At 43.5% G+C, this 19,913-nt stretch overlaps 1 protein-coding gene across 1 annotated transcript in view; it reads right to left on the bottom strand.

Annotated features, from left to right (window-relative positions):
• T265_00837 (hypothetical protein) overlaps positions 1-19,913 on the bottom strand; it is a gene marked incomplete at both ends in the record, with an annotated part of 68,894 nt that overhangs the window by 18,103 nt on the left and 30,878 nt on the right. Inside the window, 6 exons of the mRNA XM_009164709.1 lie at positions 1,355-1,666; positions 2,327-2,496; positions 4,144-4,615; positions 4,777-5,238; positions 8,530-8,693; positions 19,586-19,832. Coding sequence (XP_009162973.1) covers positions 1,355-1,666; positions 2,327-2,496; positions 4,144-4,615; positions 4,777-5,238; positions 8,530-8,693; positions 19,586-19,832 — 1,827 coding nt within the window. The remainder of the gene's footprint in view (positions 1-1,354; positions 1,667-2,326; positions 2,497-4,143; positions 4,616-4,776; positions 5,239-8,529; positions 8,694-19,585; positions 19,833-19,913) is intronic.

Here is a 19,913-nt window from a genome sequence, read left to right as displayed (position 1 = left end):
GTGGTCAACCTTAATTGCGGAGTTAGTTCCACCAAATGTCTCACTAGTTACATCATAGTACGAGATCTAATGCAATATCCCCTGTTGGTCTTGCATCCCAAGTGAAAACGTCTTATACATCCACGGGAACTGGAAACGTCTTATTCCAGCTGATGTCAACACTTCGATGATAAGTTTCATCTCCACTCGCATGGAGGTGCACACACAGCTTCTTAAAGTGAGAAGCAAACTAGTCGAGCAGTTTAGCGACTTTAAATTCTTGGGTTCCACCATTTTAACCCGGAGGTGGACGAAAAAGGGAACTGGATGACATAGCGGTAGCAGCCGGTGCAGATTCATGACTATTACAGAAACGCCCTTCACGACCACGTACGCTGCTATTAACCAACTTATGGAGTCTTCACGAACATCCTGCGATCATCAATATTCTGGTGAGTCACAATTCGTCTTCGAACATACTGACCTCCACTGCCTCGCCACCTGTAATTACATCGACTAACTGAAACAGAATTTGAAAGAGACGTAGAAAACAAAGTTTGTGACATTCAGGCGACTATCACAGCTATCGGATAAGTTCCTTAATTCCAGGCGCGGCCGAAGATCCCACAGGACAACCTGGCCGTTCTAGTGGTAAAAAGTTTCGTGCATATATAGCAATTTAGACAACTTCAATCTCCACAAATGAAAAGGAAAACAGCAAATGGACTGGGACAACCATTTACAAAGGAAAGAACACGAGAGACATTTACAATCACTTATGTAGAACTATGAATTAGCATAGCTGATTTACAGCGATCGGGAGAGCAAGCACTAGAAGTCTCACATCCAGCGATGTCGGAAGGTACCAGTCTACTAAAGCCCATCGACGGCCGTCAGTGCGTATTCCTTCATCTGTGTTGCTATTCTCACGTTTCTGCATTTTTATATACTGTACCTTAAAAATTCTCCAGTAAACCAAAAAAACATCCTTTTTCGTTTTCGTGTATGGCTCAGCTTGGGGCAGTGAAAGTGATCACCCGAAAAGTCATCCACTTGTCTTGGTCTGTTAATTAAGAAACCATTTTCCGAAGCAAATCTTTGCGAGCCAGTTCAACCTTCTTGCTCCGCAAAGGGTTTTATAGCTCCGTACAGCTGAGGCTGATTGAATCTCAAACGAATTGTTCCAGTGCAATGTTTAGTCAGTGCACAAAATCAAGAATTCCAAGCTAAAGCTCGATTCAGATGTACTACACAAAGAAACATGCATGCCAAGGTGAATGGGTGAAGTTACATATTTGGCAAACACAGACGGATGTTAACAATACATACTTGCAAATATAGACTCAGAGGTTCAGTATAGCGAGAATAGATTTACCTGGAGAACTTCTTTCAATGTGTTTAGCCAGTGCTTTAGTCTGTGGTGAAACGAACTCTGCAAGAAGCTCAAGATTGTTTCTTCAACGTCACGCCGCGCCTGCATATCTGTCTCCAAGTCTAGACGACCGAACAACTGCAGTAACAGAGGAGTGGTCTCGCTGGGCTCGTTCACTGATGCACCGTCAGTACTGGCAGACACGGGTACCATGTCCGTTAGCTCTTGGAAACAATCGGTGCCCTTTTGACTTAGCTGCCGTAGGTATGCGACCGCAGCACGACGAAGCAACAGATGCGGACTTGATATGTAGTCCTAAATTGACAACAAAAACGATTTTGACCGAGAATAACGGCTTTCAAGAAGATCAGACAAAGTTTGTTCAATGGAAGAGACTGCTCGATTCAGAGAGATAAACCAGAAGGTTCGCATGAGGCAAAACGTGATGAGCACCGCTTGCTGACGAATTATGATGCATCGTACTAATGAAAGTTATTGTTATCGCGTGGTCAGTTAACAGCAGGGCAGAGTCGATTCGGTTTAAACATTCACCATAACAGCAACAGTCACGGCTGATGATTAAAGAGGAGATGCAAAGAAGGGATACAAGAAACGATGGGCTTGGTAAGCACTTATGGAGCGCATTCATTTCTGGTTTCCATTTACTAAAATTGAGTGTCTGTACTGCCCAGTGGCGTTTGGCCTTCCCCGCTTGCGTGCGACACACATCATGCTCCGAGACGGAATTCCGCAATTCGATTAAAATAAGTAAAGCTAACCGAATAGACTAAACTTATTTTCAAGTTCCCTGAAACTGGTTCCAGCGCAAGATCAATGATGAATTTTCAAAGAACAGAATAGAAGCAATCAACATCTTTCCAGAAAGGATCACAGCAAATCGTATAAAAAGAACACGGAGCAGAAAAACGCAATGCCCAGAGTAAAAACAATCGAGCTGCAAGGACAAGGCGTTACCTGGAGAGAGGCTACCAGCTCAGGCATCTTCATTTGTTGTGAAGCAAACATGTGCAATCGTTGCAAACAGGAAACTGCTTCGGCTTGTAGCATACCATCGGACGACTCTTGCATAATCAAGCAGCAAAACCAACATGCCTGTCGTGAACTGGCAACTGAGGCCCCAGAACCTGTGAAAATGAGATATAGGGTCGATATTCATACACGGATGTGCAGATATCAAAGACCCCAGACTGCTTATCTGGTACACGGATTACAGCTCTTCGAAGGTTGAAAATGTATATTGAGAGCTGAGTATTCATAGGATCGAATATATAATTACCAGTTTGGATCAAGAAGTAGACAGATCATTGTGGGATTGTACAAACATCTTTTAAATTAAAGCGACTTTTACGGCACACCGGAGTAGAACCCCTGCAGAAGAGCAACCCAGGGAGACATTTAAGGAAGCAGAACACACTGGTTACACCTGCCGAGTAGGAACTCATAAGTTGGTAGACTATCTGCGAGTTTGGGGGAGCTGAAAAAGTTAAGGAGCCATGAATTGTTATTCCATAGTGAAAACCCTGGTGACTACAAAGATGCTATATTGAATGAAGCTGTCCAACGCTTCCACCACCGAGTGGCCGCTATCAAGGAACGAATGGCTGATTAGAACAGTACAAATATGGCTAACTAGAGACTGGTTAACAAACTGTCGTATGTGCTCCGATTGGAGCGAACATCATTGGCCGCTTGCGCGTACGGATGTGCTACACTATGTATATGCTTCATACCCGATCTGGGGGCTGAGTTGTCGTGTCACGTGCGGTCTCTAGTGCTTGACTCACCCTTTAATGATGAAGTAGGCTGGCAGATAACACTGTGAGACCTGTTAATGTACAAAGACATCATGTGAATAAGAACTGATTAAACATATGCTTACATATGCATATGCCTCAAGCCTTTGGGGGACAAGATGGCTCAGTTAGAGTGCGAATTTACTGACCATAGGGTCCGTGGTTCGAATCCAACCTTTGTCTCTCGACTTCACCTGTTTAGGCTTGAGCAACCTGGCAGCATCTCACCCTTGTGCTTCCTTCTGGTGACACGCCAGTTAAGCACCGAAAAGGTGCTACAGCTGAACGATTTTTTGCCGCAATATATGCACGTTATCAAACTTGACCCGATATTTCTCTGCTAATGCATGAGGTTCAATCGCGTTTTTTTAAACGGCCCACGAGTAAGGTCTGTGATCGTTGATTCGAACCTCTAAATGTCTACTGATTTATCCAATGTAAACAGTCACAGTTGGCTGAAGTGTGGAGTCTGCTTAGATTGCACTTAATGCGTTATAAAAGTGAAATACACGTTTTCTTGTTCATCTAAGATGTATGGAAATGAGGCGTGTAAAAAAACGTCACAATAACCCGCGGTATATGATTAACTGAACTGAATACTCTCGGATTACCACAAACAGAATTGTTGGTTTGCGGATAGAAGATGCCATACAAACTTGTCTCTGAAGACGATACAAGAACATCTGCAGTCCGAAAAAAACCATGCAACCGGCTGGTTGCCAACGTAGCGATCGCAAGTAACCACACGTAAGCGGAGTATCGTTGTTTTCCGTTACGATAACGGGGAGCACTCCATATACTAAATAAGCCCAGAATACCCTAAGAGTAAGAGATGGGCGGGTGAAGTTAGAAAAAGTCAAAACAGTATCCCCTGGTTACAATCACGAAGAGGTGGAAACTACATTACGTTAGCTAAATGTACGCGTTTCTTTAGCAAATGATGATACACCTAGGACAGAAAAAGACAAAGTAACTAACCTTGCAGTTCGGGGCCTAATGTAGTGATAAGTGCGCTCAGTAATCTTCCCAAACTGTGTTGGATATCACTCACTGCACTCGGTGAACGCAAAAGTAGTTGTAATACCAAATTAAGACTTGGGCCCACGAATTCACGGAACATTGGGCCACCAGAATCAGCAACCAAGGCGAGTGCATGTATGGCCCAAACTTGCACTTCAGGCACACTGGAATCCTGTGCTATAGCAAGCAAAACGCCCACACTTGTGCTCAAATGTTGACCAGAAGCGAGACCACCAACGTAGCGATGAAGACACCCGACAGCCAAACAGTGTCCCGCACGAGACAACGGTATCCGCACTGAGCGCAAGCGATCAAATACCTGCTGGGCCAGTTCAGCTAGAAAGCTTGGTTCTGCAACAATTTGCGCTAAGCGTCCCAGGCACTCGCCAGCTGTGCACCGAAGAAGTAAACTTGAACTTGTGAGAGCATTCTGGAACAAAAGCAACGAAGAAAGACATGAAAGCGACCATTTTTCAACGGTATTAAGCACGCAAAAGACCTTAATGAAGAGTACAACCTTGGGGGGAAAATGATTTCCAATGGTGACGTCAAAAACGTTGGTTAGGGGACACTGTTCTGAAACATCATTACCATGATCAAGTTGGCGGTCGACTTGCGCAATTCCACGTCTTCGCCAAACGCGACTTTAGTTTCAGCAAGACGACGTAGTGCACCTAGTAGAGCCGCGAAAACATTGATTTGAACTGCTTCTTGGCGCGTTGACTTTGTAAGGCGAATACACTCGGCGAAATGGTCAATCATTTGGGCTCGGTGACGAATGGGTACGGCAGGAAAGATTCTACCAAAGAGCTCCACAGCTGAATCTATTACAGCAACGCTAATAGGTGGGGGGCCACCCAACTGAAGGACGGTGACCACTGAGGGAGTACTGTTCGTGAGGGCGGTGGTGACATTGGTTGGCAAGCCGAGGCGTGACAAAGATGGAAAATTTATGCTGGTTGTGTCATAGAATGAAGCCGACGGGGAACAAAGTGGTGAGTTGTAGGAATCGCCGTCGTTGATGTCGCTGTCTGATGGACAGGTTGCTGACACCTGGGAACGGAAGCAATAATGTATTTCAGAGTGGAACGAAATCAGACCCATCTATAGGGGCGTGCAGGGCGATTTCCATGGAACGTTAATTTTACTAAATTAGTTAGACAGCACAAGCAACAAGACGATAGCACAACAAGCGCGTCCGTCAGTATGCGACCACCGTTGATAGACATCGTCACTTGGTTTACGGGAAGGCAGTCTACAGCGAAAGCACGATTTGTTAAAACTTTAATCTTGCATATAGCATAGCTTCAGGGTGAATAAGACTAACTTAATTTTAAGGTTGTCATGCTTTGTATTCAACAGTACCGAATAAAACTAGTGATATTGGTAAGTTTGGCTGCCAGAAGCTATTGCAGCGTACAATAGGCTTGAATCACCACTTACATTATTCACGAAATTCACATAACAATACGAAATACCAACCTAAGGGAACCGCTAATACGAGCAACCTAGTGAGTGGGAGGATAACTAGAGTCGGGGTACCATGAGCTGTAACAAATGCACCACATTCTCCCTACTAGGATATTAAAAAAGCGACCGAGTTTGGTCGTAATAAAAATGCCAACGGTTGAGCTCTCACGATTGACATGATATGCGGTCGTATCAGATTCAGAACAGAAGAAATACCGTACCTGCATAGACCACATTGTCATTTCGAACGCATTGCAGGGGGTGTGGACGCACCGAGACACCAAAAAACCAGCGCATAACGCATACCTTTAGTAAAGGATTTCTGAAGCTACTAGGCGAACTAGCGCAACGTGAATGCACTTGAGATGTTTGGTTGAGAAACGCGTATGAGAAATAGATTCGTCAATCAATCTGGAAGTTTCATGTAACCGGTTGAAACACCGTCCCAATAGAGAAGGATGCAAAGATTCTTCACACACGTCAAATAAACTATTAGGAATGAGGAAGAAATCCTCGTACGAGTGCCTAACAATAAAAAACGCGTTCAAAACCAACAACCGACAAAGAAAGAGGAAGGGGTTTGGCGGAAAAAAATTGTAAGGGATGAACGCTAGGATTAACATACCACAGTGCCAACCAATCCTTCACGAAGAAACAAAAAGGCGGGATCGTGTTCCAGTGCGCCAGGAGCTCCGCCGATGTTGGGCTGCAGCTGACGAAACAAAAGTTCGTGAAAGGTTTGGCTTCAGGTAGCAACCAAATAAATTCGTAAATGCACTAGTAGAAACTCAACAATAAACGGAAACGAAACACAGTGTAGGAGTGAAAAGGAATTAAAAGAATTTCAGTTGAAACCTCCAATCCACTTATAAACGGGTAACTGCCAGTGAATTCCAGGGCCCGTAATGAGGCATGGGGACCGTGTGATCCCCACTGCTCCTGGTTGGAGACGCTGCAAGATATGGATGCCAACCGATATCAGTGGTGTTTTTGTTGTCAGTTTTTGTTCAGAATTTCCAAATGGGTATTTGGAGCTGTGGGCACCTCGGAATGATTGTAGTAAGCTAGAAGGCCACATTGTAAGCTGAATATGATGAAATTCTGCTCAAGAATACACAGAGCATTAGGCGCGGAAACCTGTGCGATAGACCCATGGCTATAGTTCTTCTGAGACTTCGGAGTCACGGGTTACTAGAAAACGTTCAAACGACAAAAGCGTTCCTAACGATTAACATTTGGCAGGTCAGTGAGACGCGGTGCACAGATAGTGCGAGTTACATATTTCAATGTAAGCCAGAAGCTTGTACAAACTCCTGATCCACGGTAGGTTAGGACAACAAAAGGGCTTCGGTCATCGATTTGAAGTGAAACGACGTAGATCCATATTTAAAATCTCTGTTCCGATACCCCTGACTTCATCATGGAGTATTCGACATACAATGAGAAAGGCCTATTGCAGTGATTTAAAGCCACTCCAAGATCAATGGTTGAATAGTCAGCTATTTGTCGTACTGTCCAATTGTCATGCTAGTGGATGCTTCCTAATTCTCTGCTAGTTGTCTCGATGTTTGGTCAATATGCCCAGCTGGGCAGATACTGAAACCGATAAATACACATAAGTATCGTCATTGAATGTGGTTTCGGGGCACTCGACAGCCGTTTCACGAGGGGGGTCTGAGGATGACGGTGGATAAGCCACTCACAAAGATCCTAAGTATTACCAACATAAGACTAAGTGAAAAATGATTTCCTTCTTGAAACGGTCATACTGATGACGTCTTGCGGTTAAAATGCAGGTAGTTGCAAATAGCATCAGAGTAGGACAAATATGGTTGCTTAAGGATCAGAAATGAAACGATGTGGCCTGCATTCGTAGGCTCCTTTAGGAAATCTGCAAACCGATTTTGCGATTAAACGAAAGACCGCCATGGCTGCAGCGGTATCAGTTATTTTGACATATCTGACTTATACCATAGCACCGGTGTGTCACATCAATTTTGGCTACCAATTGGATCCTCGTTATCATTGGTGACCTATTATAATAGAGCATGCACGACCTGAATTTGACAAATGGATAATTCGCGGGAAATTGTAGTTCAGCAAAGGATCGAAAATCTTCCAAGTAAATTAGGCGCCTAAAAACATATGAAACATACGAGTTGTGTTGGAATTGCCACGTTAATCTAAATCTACCACGAAAAGAAGTGAGCATCAACTGATTTTAGAAGTGTTGAGAACAAGATGATACTTCGACACATGATAACCAGCTATGCAAGCCTAGACACATGCAGGCTGACATTCTCAGCATTCACCTGAACGCATCGAATCCAAACTTATTCAAAACCTATTCGAACCGCTTACAGACCGGGAGAAGTGTTAGGGTATATTTATCAGTAGTGAAACCTGTAAGACAGAACGACACATGAGCTGGTAGAAGACATCATTATCAATAAAAACTGCCAAAAGATATTGGTTGCAGGAAATCAAGGTAGACAAATAAACAGTCTAGACCTCAAACAAGGAGAAATGAAACTACCATAAAATAGTTAGACTGACGAAGCTTGAAGTCTCGCACACTCACGAAGTCGAACTTCGTTACTTCACTATTGTGTAGAAAGTACGCCAGAAACGTAGGCTAGTGCCATTGAACCGTGAATTTCTATTATCCTCTCTAATGGTCACTGAGTAAAGTGAGATACACATTTAAGGCCTCTGGATTTTTTGTTGCGTGGAAGCAGAACTATTCACGAGGCTGTCACGACAGAAAAGACCCCAGCTTGACTTCAGGATAAGTGGAGAAAACAACAAATCAAATATGGCGCAAACGAAAGACTGCTGCATTAAAAGACGATGATACAGAAATCTGGAATTCACCTGTTCCTCCAATATTTTCTGGTCCGTATCCTGGATCCAACAGCCCAATGTAACGCTATCATCCGAACGACACAAGGAGCGCAACAGGGAAGTGGTTGTATTGGCCACATTGTCTGTCAAAGTGAATTCCGCGACGAGTTCACGGAGCAGGGTGCTGTACGAGCCTGAAAGTGTAACCAACGTACGGTAAAAACATGAGGGTATTTTTAAGGCTGTGAGGGGAGGGAAACCTGATGAATACAACGTCTGACTAACAAATAGAATGATCGAAACACATGCTGCTATGGATATTTAATGTTTCGAAACGGCGGACTTTCGTTGCTAAACAATTTAACCTACCATTATCGTTGAAACGATTAGATGATTAGAAAGTGAAGTTCGTTGCATTTCATGTTGATACGCAGGTCACGATTTTCGATATGCAGGACAATGACATGCAATACTATCCAAGAATAAGTAATACATGCACCTTGCGGAAAAAGTCGGTGAATTCCATGCGACAAATCAATATTATTTGTTCGCTCATATACACAGGTATGCATCGTAGGTGAAAGTGTTCGTTACACACAAAGAATAAGTACATAGTGGCCGATTGTAACGTAGTTTATCAAAAAACCACTTTTGGGTAGAGGGTGAGCGGATAAACCACAGACAAGTCTCGTTCACTTTGTAAAAAAACACGACGGGGAGGGAAAATAGAAGCATCGAATACATTTTTTTCAGACTGTTCCGCTCGAAGCAAGCGAAGTGTAGTCTCTTGTATCACTCGGATTAAAGGCGAGGAATTCTGTCCAACACAGTACCTCAACCTCGCATTCAAGGCAAATAACTACACGAATTCCGGTTGGTAACCGATCTATGGGAAAGGAACGGGAGCTAGTATAAGAATTAACCTATCCACTAGGTTCCGCAAAGAAAAGGCTGCCACAGTTACAGTGGAAGCGTTAAATTGTCTATCCGGTTGGTAACCGATCTATGGGAAAGGAACGGGAGCTAGTATAAGAATTAACCTATCCACTAGGTTCCGCAAAGAAAAGGCTGCCACAGGTACAGTGGAAGCGTTCCATAAATTGTCTAATTAGAGTTTTACTGGCATGCAACTCGTCGCATGATTATAAAGTCGGGATTGAACCACAGCCATGATGCTGAAGAAGAGCGAGGTAAACGAACGTTCATTTGTAAGGCCAGCGATGAATATATATATATATATATATATATATATATATGCATTGTCAAGGAACGAGTCCCATCTTCGAATGAACAATTTAAACCTATCATGCGAACATTGTTTGATGCTCTATAGAGGAGAATGTCGGTAGCTCAAGCAGTGTAGATGGTCGTTAGCTTGTTCGTTGAGCTGGGCAATTTGGTTGCAAGCGTTTTATCACGTGGGCATCGGCGAATGACGACACGGAATAAAAGAACAACCAATGGAACCGCCCGACAGAATAACTAATCGCGGTCAAAGGTCATCCCCGGCTACCAGCACGTATATCAACACACACGTAATACTGAACGCACAACCACTAACCCACCGCTATGCACAACTACGCACTGATGATGTCACCTCGATTGGTGATGGAACGTTTGCAACCAAATTGCCCAGCTCAGCGAACAAGCCAACGACCATTGTTTGATGCGTTTAAAATCGGAACAGCTGATATCCAAACTTAGGAGCACGAGGATTCTGTTAGCAAGGAGTCTTACGGGATGTCGATTGTTTCACATCAAAGGCCTACGCGAGGCATTCTGCAGCAATCGCTCTTGTTCAAATCAAGTTTCATAGGGGCCTCGTAATGAGATACAAGAGTTCAACCACGGCTTCTTGCACGTCTCATGAAAATCTCTCGAGACTGATGATAGTTCTTAAGACTCCAGTGACGGTCTGACTGAACTTTCATGGACATTACTCAACAGTTCCAAGTGACTTCTGTAAGATCTACATAAGCGCGCGAAAATTTCATAGAGGATGCTGTGGACACAAGTCTGATAACATCCTCGTCCAAGATGAAGCCAGGCACGAATCAGCTCTCGTTAACGAACCGTCTAATTGTTTTCTGCAGTTAATTGCAGCGCTACAGGTCACGAATGACACAAGGCGCTCAGAATCAACCCAGTGACTGATGAACAGTTGTGTACGCAAGAGCTGAAACACATATCGGTACCGCATTTGGTGGCATGACAAGACCGTACACAAAGTGGGCAATCGAAATAAACGGCGCCTGGAACGACATATGAAGCTATCTATGAATGTGCCACCTTTTTTATTAAAGCGTGGACCAAACAGCACTCAATATCAGCCACAAAAGTGCTATGGGAATCAAGCATAATGTAAAACAGGTTTTCGCTTGTTTGTGGCTACAGATGTAAGCAAGCATCGAGGTTGAAAATTATTGCGCCTGCGCGGTGGTGCTACCTCTCGGAAGAAATTTTCGTTCCTCAGCAGACGGCTGTTGATATTTATTTCTGCAGGTTCGCCGGGTGGGGTTGGATGTTTGATACACAAGGTGGCACAAAAAATAAGCTAACCGTATAATTCTGTCAATGGCTGTAGGAGGAAACACAAAGAGTGAACCTCAACGTTCACTGAGACCAACCATAAGACAGGTTACCGAGGTTCAAATCACGGAAACTTTGGAGCTCAGTTCCTTCAGAGAGAAAGTATGAGTACGGATTTGAATGACTGTGCCGTCAAGTGAACACGGGGTACAAGCTTCGTACACACTGTACAGGAATAGACCTTGTTTCTTACCAAGGTTACATTTTAACGTTGCCCAAAAACAATGGAAATCAAGCTTTTTTGGTACGCCATTTCACGAAACATTCAGGCGCATGGCAAACAGTGTGTAGACAAACACAGGTAAGAACTGTCCGTAGCAGGATAGGAAATGGAATGTAAGTTATAATTCACCTTCATTATCTAAGGTTATAAGTTGACTGATGATAATGAGGGGACAGTTCAACCAGAAAAGGGCGGATGCACATACAGATACATCTTCGCCACCCATCTAACCAGATATACCGGAACAGATCACAGAAATGAAAGCCTGAGAGAAGAGAAACACTATGAGGCGCACAGCATGCAGGAGAATAGCACCAGCAAAAAATGAGGAGACAGGAGCGTCGTCACCTTGTAAAAAACAGGCTGAGTTCCGGTTACCTTGCTGTTGGCGTGATGCTGATTGCTTGAGGCGATAGAGAAATACTAGCGGAACCGGAGGGAGAGAAAGAACACGTACTGGATTACACGAAATGCGCTTTGAGCAACATTTCAAAATCGAAGAGGTGGAGAAATACAGTTGCCTTCAATCAAATCAGTCAGAATCCCTGGAATTGCAATAAGACATTGATAGCATCCAAAACATTCCAAGTGACCCAAACATTACGACTAAAACTGTAACGCCGTCTCGGTGCCTAATTCCATGAGGGCTGAGATACTAGCGAAAGCATCAAATTTCCGGCATTCACAGAACTGGAAAAAGTAATGGACTATTGCCGAAATGGAAGATAAAATAAGATACGAATCTGTAGAAAATAATGCAGTGATATCCATGAGTAAGATTGATAAATAACACCAGTTACGAGATCAGCATCCTCGTAACAAAAACGTATTCTGAATTACTAAAATAAGAGTAGAAAATTCGAAGGCGTTTACCGATAGTCGTCTAATTTGACTGGAAGTACCCATGTTTAAAACTATATAAGTTGTACTGCCTATCAGTTGTGATTCGTGGATAATTGGGGAGAGCTGTTTACAGAACTGGAAAAAGTAATGGACTATTGCCGAAATGGAAGATAAAATAAGATACGAATCTGTAGAAAATAATGCAGTGATATCCATGAGTAAGATTGATAAATAACACCAGTTACGAGATCAGCATCCTCGTAACAAAAACGTATTCTGAATTACTAAAATAAGAGTAGAAAATTCGAAGGCGTTTACCGATAGTCGTCTAATTTGACTGGAAGTACCCATGTTTAAAACTATATAAGTTGTACTGCCTATCAGTTGTGATTCGTGGATAATTGGGGAGAGCTGTTTACACATAAGGCCATCCACGTCAGGTAGGATAATTGAGCATCTCCGGACAGAGTACGCATGTTGTGTGGTACACGCAAGGTATCTGCGTGTAGGCGCCCACTATGTTTAAAAAGCAAAATCCCATCCAAAGATGCACTAAGGATGCACATTATAGGACTGAGATCAGATCCAACACCATTTGCACTTATTGGGGTCGCCACATGAGTGCACGCTGATGATCAAACGCCCTTCAAGTTGATGCTTCCCACCAGTGGCCGCAAAGAAATACAACCATTAGCTTCGATCGCTGTCAGTGCAATTGGATAGCGTCCTCTACTTGAACGAGGCGGAGAATTGTTCTATCAAATTGAGAAGCATCTTCAACACTACACACGGCATCAATCATCACTGATGTTCCTTCTAATTTGTCTCACCATATTAAGGTGGATTAGAATATAAGCAGAAATGGTCGGCTCATGGAAGTGATCTGAAGGTTAAATTAAACATTGGTTAAGTAACGAAACGATTACTTCAATCGATCAGTCCATTTGAGTACTAATGTAAGTTCTGTTGTTTTGAAGGGCTGCCACAATAAAAGCGTCCACGATAAGGGTTCAAGAGCTTCACCATAAGCAGGACGGATAAAAACACCAAGTATTACGATAACTCCAAATTTGTCCTCCTACGAGGCTACTTCAAGTGTTACACCGAAATTACTGTACTAAAAGTATACCTTCCAAGGTTAGATACATCACTCAACGTGTAGCGAAGTTTGTAAAAGACACGATGTTGAAAACCGTTAACGCTCGGAAAAACGACGCAAGTCGATAACTTTAGCCCATCGACCGAGGTCAGGATCTGACCTTCATCATGTGCTCGTCAACACAAGTACAAGTTTACTGAGGCCATGTACACTGTACACCAGTTTCCAGTGGCGTGCGTCCTTGAAGGAGAAATCCTTCAAGGATTTCTCCGTTCCCATTCAACTTACAACGCTAAAATTCCCATTTAAGCCGATCATAGAGTGAGATTGCGGCTAGTTTTAAATTGACACGGACTCAAACATAATGTTGCTGTTGAGTATGAAACGCTAGTAGAATGACTGTATTAATCCAATGAGCAATTGTCCCAGAGTCCCACTCGGCATGCGCAATACACATGGATTGAACGCGTGATGTCTCATAGTCAAAACCTTAGCATTGTAGAACGTGATTAGCATTTGTTGATGAGCTAAGTTAGTGGTATGAAAAAACGACAGTCCACACAAAACAATTAATTAATAACACGAGAATCTACGGTTTTTCGCACTGGGTTTGGACTGTCCCTGAACCTTCTCAGGATTAAGCGCAATTTACGAGTTTTCTAAGGAACAATTATAAATTAACCTTAAATTTGATGGACAGCTGCTTTGAGTAATACATGTTGATAGTTCGTAAGTTATGTGCTAAACCAGACCGCCTCAGGAGCGATCCTCACATTAAAAACAAAGGAAAGAAGGAATAACAGAGTGCTTGTATTTTAAGTTGTTCTAGGGTGCTGGATATCGCTGTCACTGGGTTGCTGTTTTCTGAATCGAGGGATATTTTTTCCAAAATTGTGCTGCTACGATAGGAGTGACGTGTGCCCCTACATAATGAAAGTACATACAAATGAGGATGCAAATTAGGGTTAGGGTGGGCAAACGCCTTCCGAATTGACTAAACTACGCCTGGCACAGGACGTGCTAAGATTGGACGCTGCATAAAACGGAATTCTTCGTATTGATCATCATAAACCTCGCGATGTAGACGGAGTGATCGAAAATACATGTAGATTACTGGGAAGCCGAGGAAGATCACGTGTCGTGATTGCACGGCAGAAGGAAGACTAAAATAGGATTGATTGGATTGGATCGTGTGAAAAGCGATGAACAACTGGTCACAGTTAATCGAAATCTAATGGGAAGCCGGTTCAAATATGAGGCAGATTACAGCGAGAATAGGTTGAAAGTGGAATCCAACAAGAAGGGAGTGGCATTAATTGCGTTTATTGACACTGGAATTCTAAACTGTATTTCTAGAGAGAGAAAATAGGAAACAGAATCGGCAGTTTCGACACCCAGTATCGTATCATGTACACCAGTGTCAGCCTGTGTGTCTAAGCTAAGTGGATCAGCCATTTGATGTATCAAGGATGGAAAATCAAGGGGGTGGTTTTCGAATTTGAAACAAAAAGGGAGGAAACCGACCGGACTGCTATCCATCAGATTAATCTCTAATTCCCAACAGCCGCTTAATTCCTCAAGTAATTAGCTCATCATTATTCCTCCCTCCGCGCGATTCCTCCCGAAAATTCTCTTCCGCCACTCATGTATTCTGGAGATACTCCTCCACTGACTGCGATGACTTGCGTCAAATTTTCAGCTATTATCCTCAAAGGATCGTGCAGCCTTTGACTAAAAACTTACAGCCTAATTAATCCCCTAGTTTTTCGGATCGGGGAATCAATCAACCTTCAAACTGTCTAACAATGCGCTCCTGATGGTGGAAAAGAAGAAAAACGGAACATAAGGATGTTGGTGGATGCATCCCTGTCTCTTGACACGCGCCAACTACGTGGTTGCATGCAAAATTCGCAAGTCTGAATCGACAGAATCAAACATAAACTCCCGGCACGAAAACCTATTCAGCTATCTAAAGCACCGACAGGAAGCAACCAACTGTTGTCCTTACTCATTCCCTAAACCTGATTAATCCGGAAATCCACAAACTCTCCCCTTAGAAGAAACGGAGATTTTTACCAGCTTTTTTCCCTCCACAATTTTTCTTTCGTTCCCCAATTGTATACCTGTTGATCCAACCTCTCCAGTTCACTTCGGTCATTATTACTGCGGCGGGTATTCACCGTTCCGTCAGAAACGAACGTACCAAGACGACTGAATTTAGCTACTATCCCTCTCATTCTACTCTATGACCTGCGCTCCTGAATTTGCCCCAACCGTTTCAAAGTCCTCCGTCTATCGTTCACCAGTGGTGTTTTTCTATCAGGTTAGAAAAATTAATGTGTTCATTCCATTCCGAGACGTGGCGACATCCAAACGTGCGAGCATCCAGAAGGGTTGGTTTCCTATTTCGGACAGGCAAATATTTAACGCCCACCCAAATCCCTTGGCTCCAAAAACCGAAAATTCGCCCTAGCATTTAGTAGTGCTGTCAAGTTTGGGGTGGGCTTTTTTCCTACCTCTCGCGCTTTGCCGGTATCCAACGTGAAATGGTATGGGGAACCGATACTCTCTCGCACACTGAGACACTTCCACAACATCGGGGCTTAGCGTTTCTTGCTGCATCCTACAGTTACTGCCGAGGGAAATGCCCACCGGAGTTTGAAGAAAACTATTCGTAAGATTGCTGAAAACTCTTCGGTAGCCCGGAAGTGGTCTTACCATTTTTGGGCCCCTTCAATGAAGCACAGTTCCCGAGTTTGCACCAGCTTTATGTTCTGCTTGAAGAGATTCACAAAACAACATTCATTTTTACACCAGGTTGGCTCGCTTCTTCCGTCCCTGCCAACTGGGCAATACGGTTTCCTCATTTGGTCACTGCAACTACGGTGGCTAATGGACGTCGTAGAACTGAGCACTTTGTCTGTTCGACAACTACTCATACTTGCATACGAACTTTGTTTCGACAGGAGACTAGACTGAATCCAACTGAATCTCTTGTTCATGATGCCGAAGAGTCTTCAGCGACCGTATGGGAAGTGTCTTGGTCTCTTCCTTTTCGACAAGGAGTTCTATTCTTAAAAATCTCTACCATTCTCCCTCTTTTAATCTCACGCACGTTGAGGTGTGTGCTAGTTCATGTATGCTTTTGCGTCGTTTTTTGCGGTCCTTCCAGTAGACGTCTGGCCTTCCACTGCGATCCACACATGTGTAACGCAGAAGCCAAGAGGATGAACAAGCAAGTGGATGAAAACGAAGCTGGAGATGCTTGGCTTCCATGTAATATGAAAAAAGGACTAAGAATCAGAATTTGGATAGCCTGGTTTTGAACCGGGAAGCATAGACAGTGAAACCGAAGAGTATTATCTTTTCTGGCTAGCGGGCGTCCCCGAAGCGCCAAAACGCCGTACAAAAAGTGGCGATAACTGAAATAATACGTCCAAACAGTTCCTGAACAGCTGCGGTTCAGGATATTTCTGGATCCCACTGATCATTCCCCAGTCTAGAATCGCCATAGAGTGGTGTACAGTGAGGAGAGGGCCCGACAAAGAAACCGCCACAAATGGTCCAGCAAGCTTCGAGGACAGCCATCTCGGGAACGGGAAACTCACGACTTCTATCGGTCAGTGTAAACGGCCAAACGGTTTCGATTTATAAGCGAACGGATAAAATGATTGCTGAAAGCGCGGGGAAGTGAATCGAACCATGCAATCACTAGGCGACAAGAAGGAAAATTGATAAAAACATTGGTAAACGTTGCCAAGTTGTTATTTGGCCATGATAATTTAGCTGCAGACAACAAGACCACCAACTGAACAATCTAAGCCACCAAGAACTTACGCTCTATAATAGAGTAGAAATCATAACGAGATATGCATGGATCAAAACCTAGACAGCTAAGCTCGAGCATAGGTGTAGCCACAAATAGGTTGAAGACTCGTTGAACTATCTAGAAAGATTCTGCAGTGAACTTTAAAGTTATTTGAAAGATGGAATTTAATACAGGTATCCAGCAACGAATATCTGGCCGGCGGTGTGACCAATCGAAATATATTCCCAATCAACCATCTATCGCGTAGCCAACCTCACGTGACCTGGTTTTGAGGTGAGGAAGGTTTCGGCGAATTGTGGAATGTTCTCTCTCCTGGAGGGTTTATGGAGTTCAAAAATTTAGTCGCACCATATAAGTGGAGTGCTGCCCGGCANAAACCTAGACAGCTAAGCTCGAGCATAGGTGTAGCCACAAATAGGTTGAAGACTCGTTGAACTATCTAGAAAGATTCTGCAGTGAACTTTAAAGTTATTTGAAAGATGGAATTTAATACAGGTATCCAGCAACGAATATCTGGCCGGTGGTGTGACCAATCGAAATATATTCCCAATCAACCATCTATCGCGTAGCCAACCTCACGTGACCTGGTTTTGAGGTGAGGAAGGTTTCGGCGAATTGTGGAATGTTCTCTCTCCTGGAGGGTTTATGGAGTTCAAAAATTTTGTCGCACCATATAAGTGGAGTGCTGCTCGGCATTCTAGCACTTCAAGTTCGTTCAACATACGCGATGATACTCTGAGATGGAACTTCAAATAAAGTTAGTTGTTCGAATTCATGATTCATTACTAAAGGTCACAAAAGACTTCCCTAACCATATCCGTTTCCTCAGGAATCTATACTCGAAATAGAGGACGCAATAAACGTCAAAAGAAGTGGGATGAAACACCAACGTCAGTTCTGAACTGGTAAAAAGTGAGTAATTAGTTTGGGGAGTAGCTACAATCATTCGGGAGTTCGAAGCATTTTTCGCTTTTCGTTAAAGTCAATGCAGTAAACACTGGAGTTACTGGAGGAAGAAGGTAGATTGTCGAGATCATTGTGGATAAAACAATTGCCAGTGGACTGGGTCATAGGCAAGAGGAATGTTAGAGAGGACAGGCTAATTTGAGACAAACAGAATGCAGTAGAGTTCCCAGTGAAGACGGAATGTGTGGGATAAGACACAAACGACGGGTAATAGATATAGAAAGTTAGTATGGAACTGTTGAGAACACCAGCTACAATAAAGGCCATCGTGCGTTGAATCTATAACTTATTTGAGAGTACATACGAGTTGCATACTTTGCATACTGCAAAGTATACAGATCATGAAAACTGAAAACGGTTACGAAGGGTTATCTTGCCAGTTAAATATGCTGATCTGCGCAGATTCTACGTAGATTCTGTGCTCAGTAGACAGGATGAATTGATTGTTGTTTAGAACGACAAAATCACCTTGATGATGCAGGACAGTATGCATGACGTACAAGGTTCAGGGCTCTGTTTAGTTGAGGTAGCGGGAGACATCTTTCAGCTCCAAATTACAGAAGCTTGCAACCCGATACCATGTCGTAGTTTTAGCTTCCATTCTAAGTGGATAATTTTGCTGGACGAATGACGGTCAGGTTTGATTAAGTACCAAAAGCGTCAGCCGTAGGTCACGGCCGCATAAACTCCTGTGTTCTGACCTAGTCAGTGACTTTATGAACAGGGTGGAATCAATGCTGTGAGACGATTGGCTTTAAAGTGACTACTGTTTACATTCTTCTACCTCGAGAAGAAACACAGTAAAATGAAACCAATGTGTTGACTACCTTAATTGCTTCTACCTCAGTTGTATGTATTAGTTCTATTGGGGGCCGATAATACTTGCGTGGAAAAAATACCAAATTTTAGTCCGATTTCGTTAATCAGACCCACGTCAAATAGGAAGTTCGACCGGAAGCGCGTGGACGGAATGTATGCAGTACATGAAGAAATACCGAATTCGACTCGGATTATGATCTCTGCTACAATCGAGACACAAGGGTATGGCCTACAGAAAACCTCGCCTTGTAGTGTGGGAATTGAACAGCAAAGATTTCCACAAGGCGACAGTCTTGGAGCGTTGGTACAATTACTCTATACTACTTTAAAGTGTTGACCGACCATGTTACCGGTTTCTTAGTCCGGAGATTCGAACAACCCTAATCTGTACGTATCCAGTAACTGCTAAGCAAGCTTGGGTAAAATGAATCTGAGCAGACAAGGAGTCAAAATTCATCTTACCATTCGCAGTGGTAGGCATAACTGGTGACCTTAACCAGTTGCTGAGTGTGTCTCAGCGATCAGCGCGGTCTAGATAGTCATACTACAGCCCAAATCGGAATGCATCCGAGTAGGTTCCAAACTGATTACCACTCGACTTGGTTCATCAAGGGTAGGAATCTGTTCAAATATGCCCATGAACCAGGTCGGAAAAATTTATAGCCTCAACGGGCGATTGGATCACAGTCCCTCGGGCGTAGTAGGAACCCACACTTACTTGTGTACGCAGTGTGTGGTAGGAGAAGCAGGATTCGGTATAGGCGGTGCCGTATCATGCTGGCAATAGCCTTTAAGTGATTTCCGTATATTCGCACGATGTCCAACAGATGTGCCAGCATGTTAAGTGCACATTCGATCGGAGCCAACAGACGACTGACTGCCTCCTCCGTTATCAACATTGGGGCACAACATTCCAAAAAGCTTTGCATCGAACACAATGCTCCCGCTCTGGCCTCGAGCATTACCTACCGAGCGAAAGTGGGGTAATAAAAAGTAGGAATTGTGTTAGTGAATGTAACATGTGAAGTGCGGTGATTCAGATTGCC

Source organism: Opisthorchis viverrini, assembly GCF_000715545.1.
Source record: "Opisthorchis viverrini unplaced genomic scaffold opera_v5_8, whole genome shotgun sequence".
NCBI classification, from domain to species: domain Eukaryota; kingdom Metazoa; phylum Platyhelminthes; class Trematoda; order Opisthorchiida; family Opisthorchiidae; genus Opisthorchis; species Opisthorchis viverrini.
The sequence above is the reverse complement of the archived record's forward strand: the minus strand, read 5'-3'. Positions and strand labels throughout refer to the sequence as shown.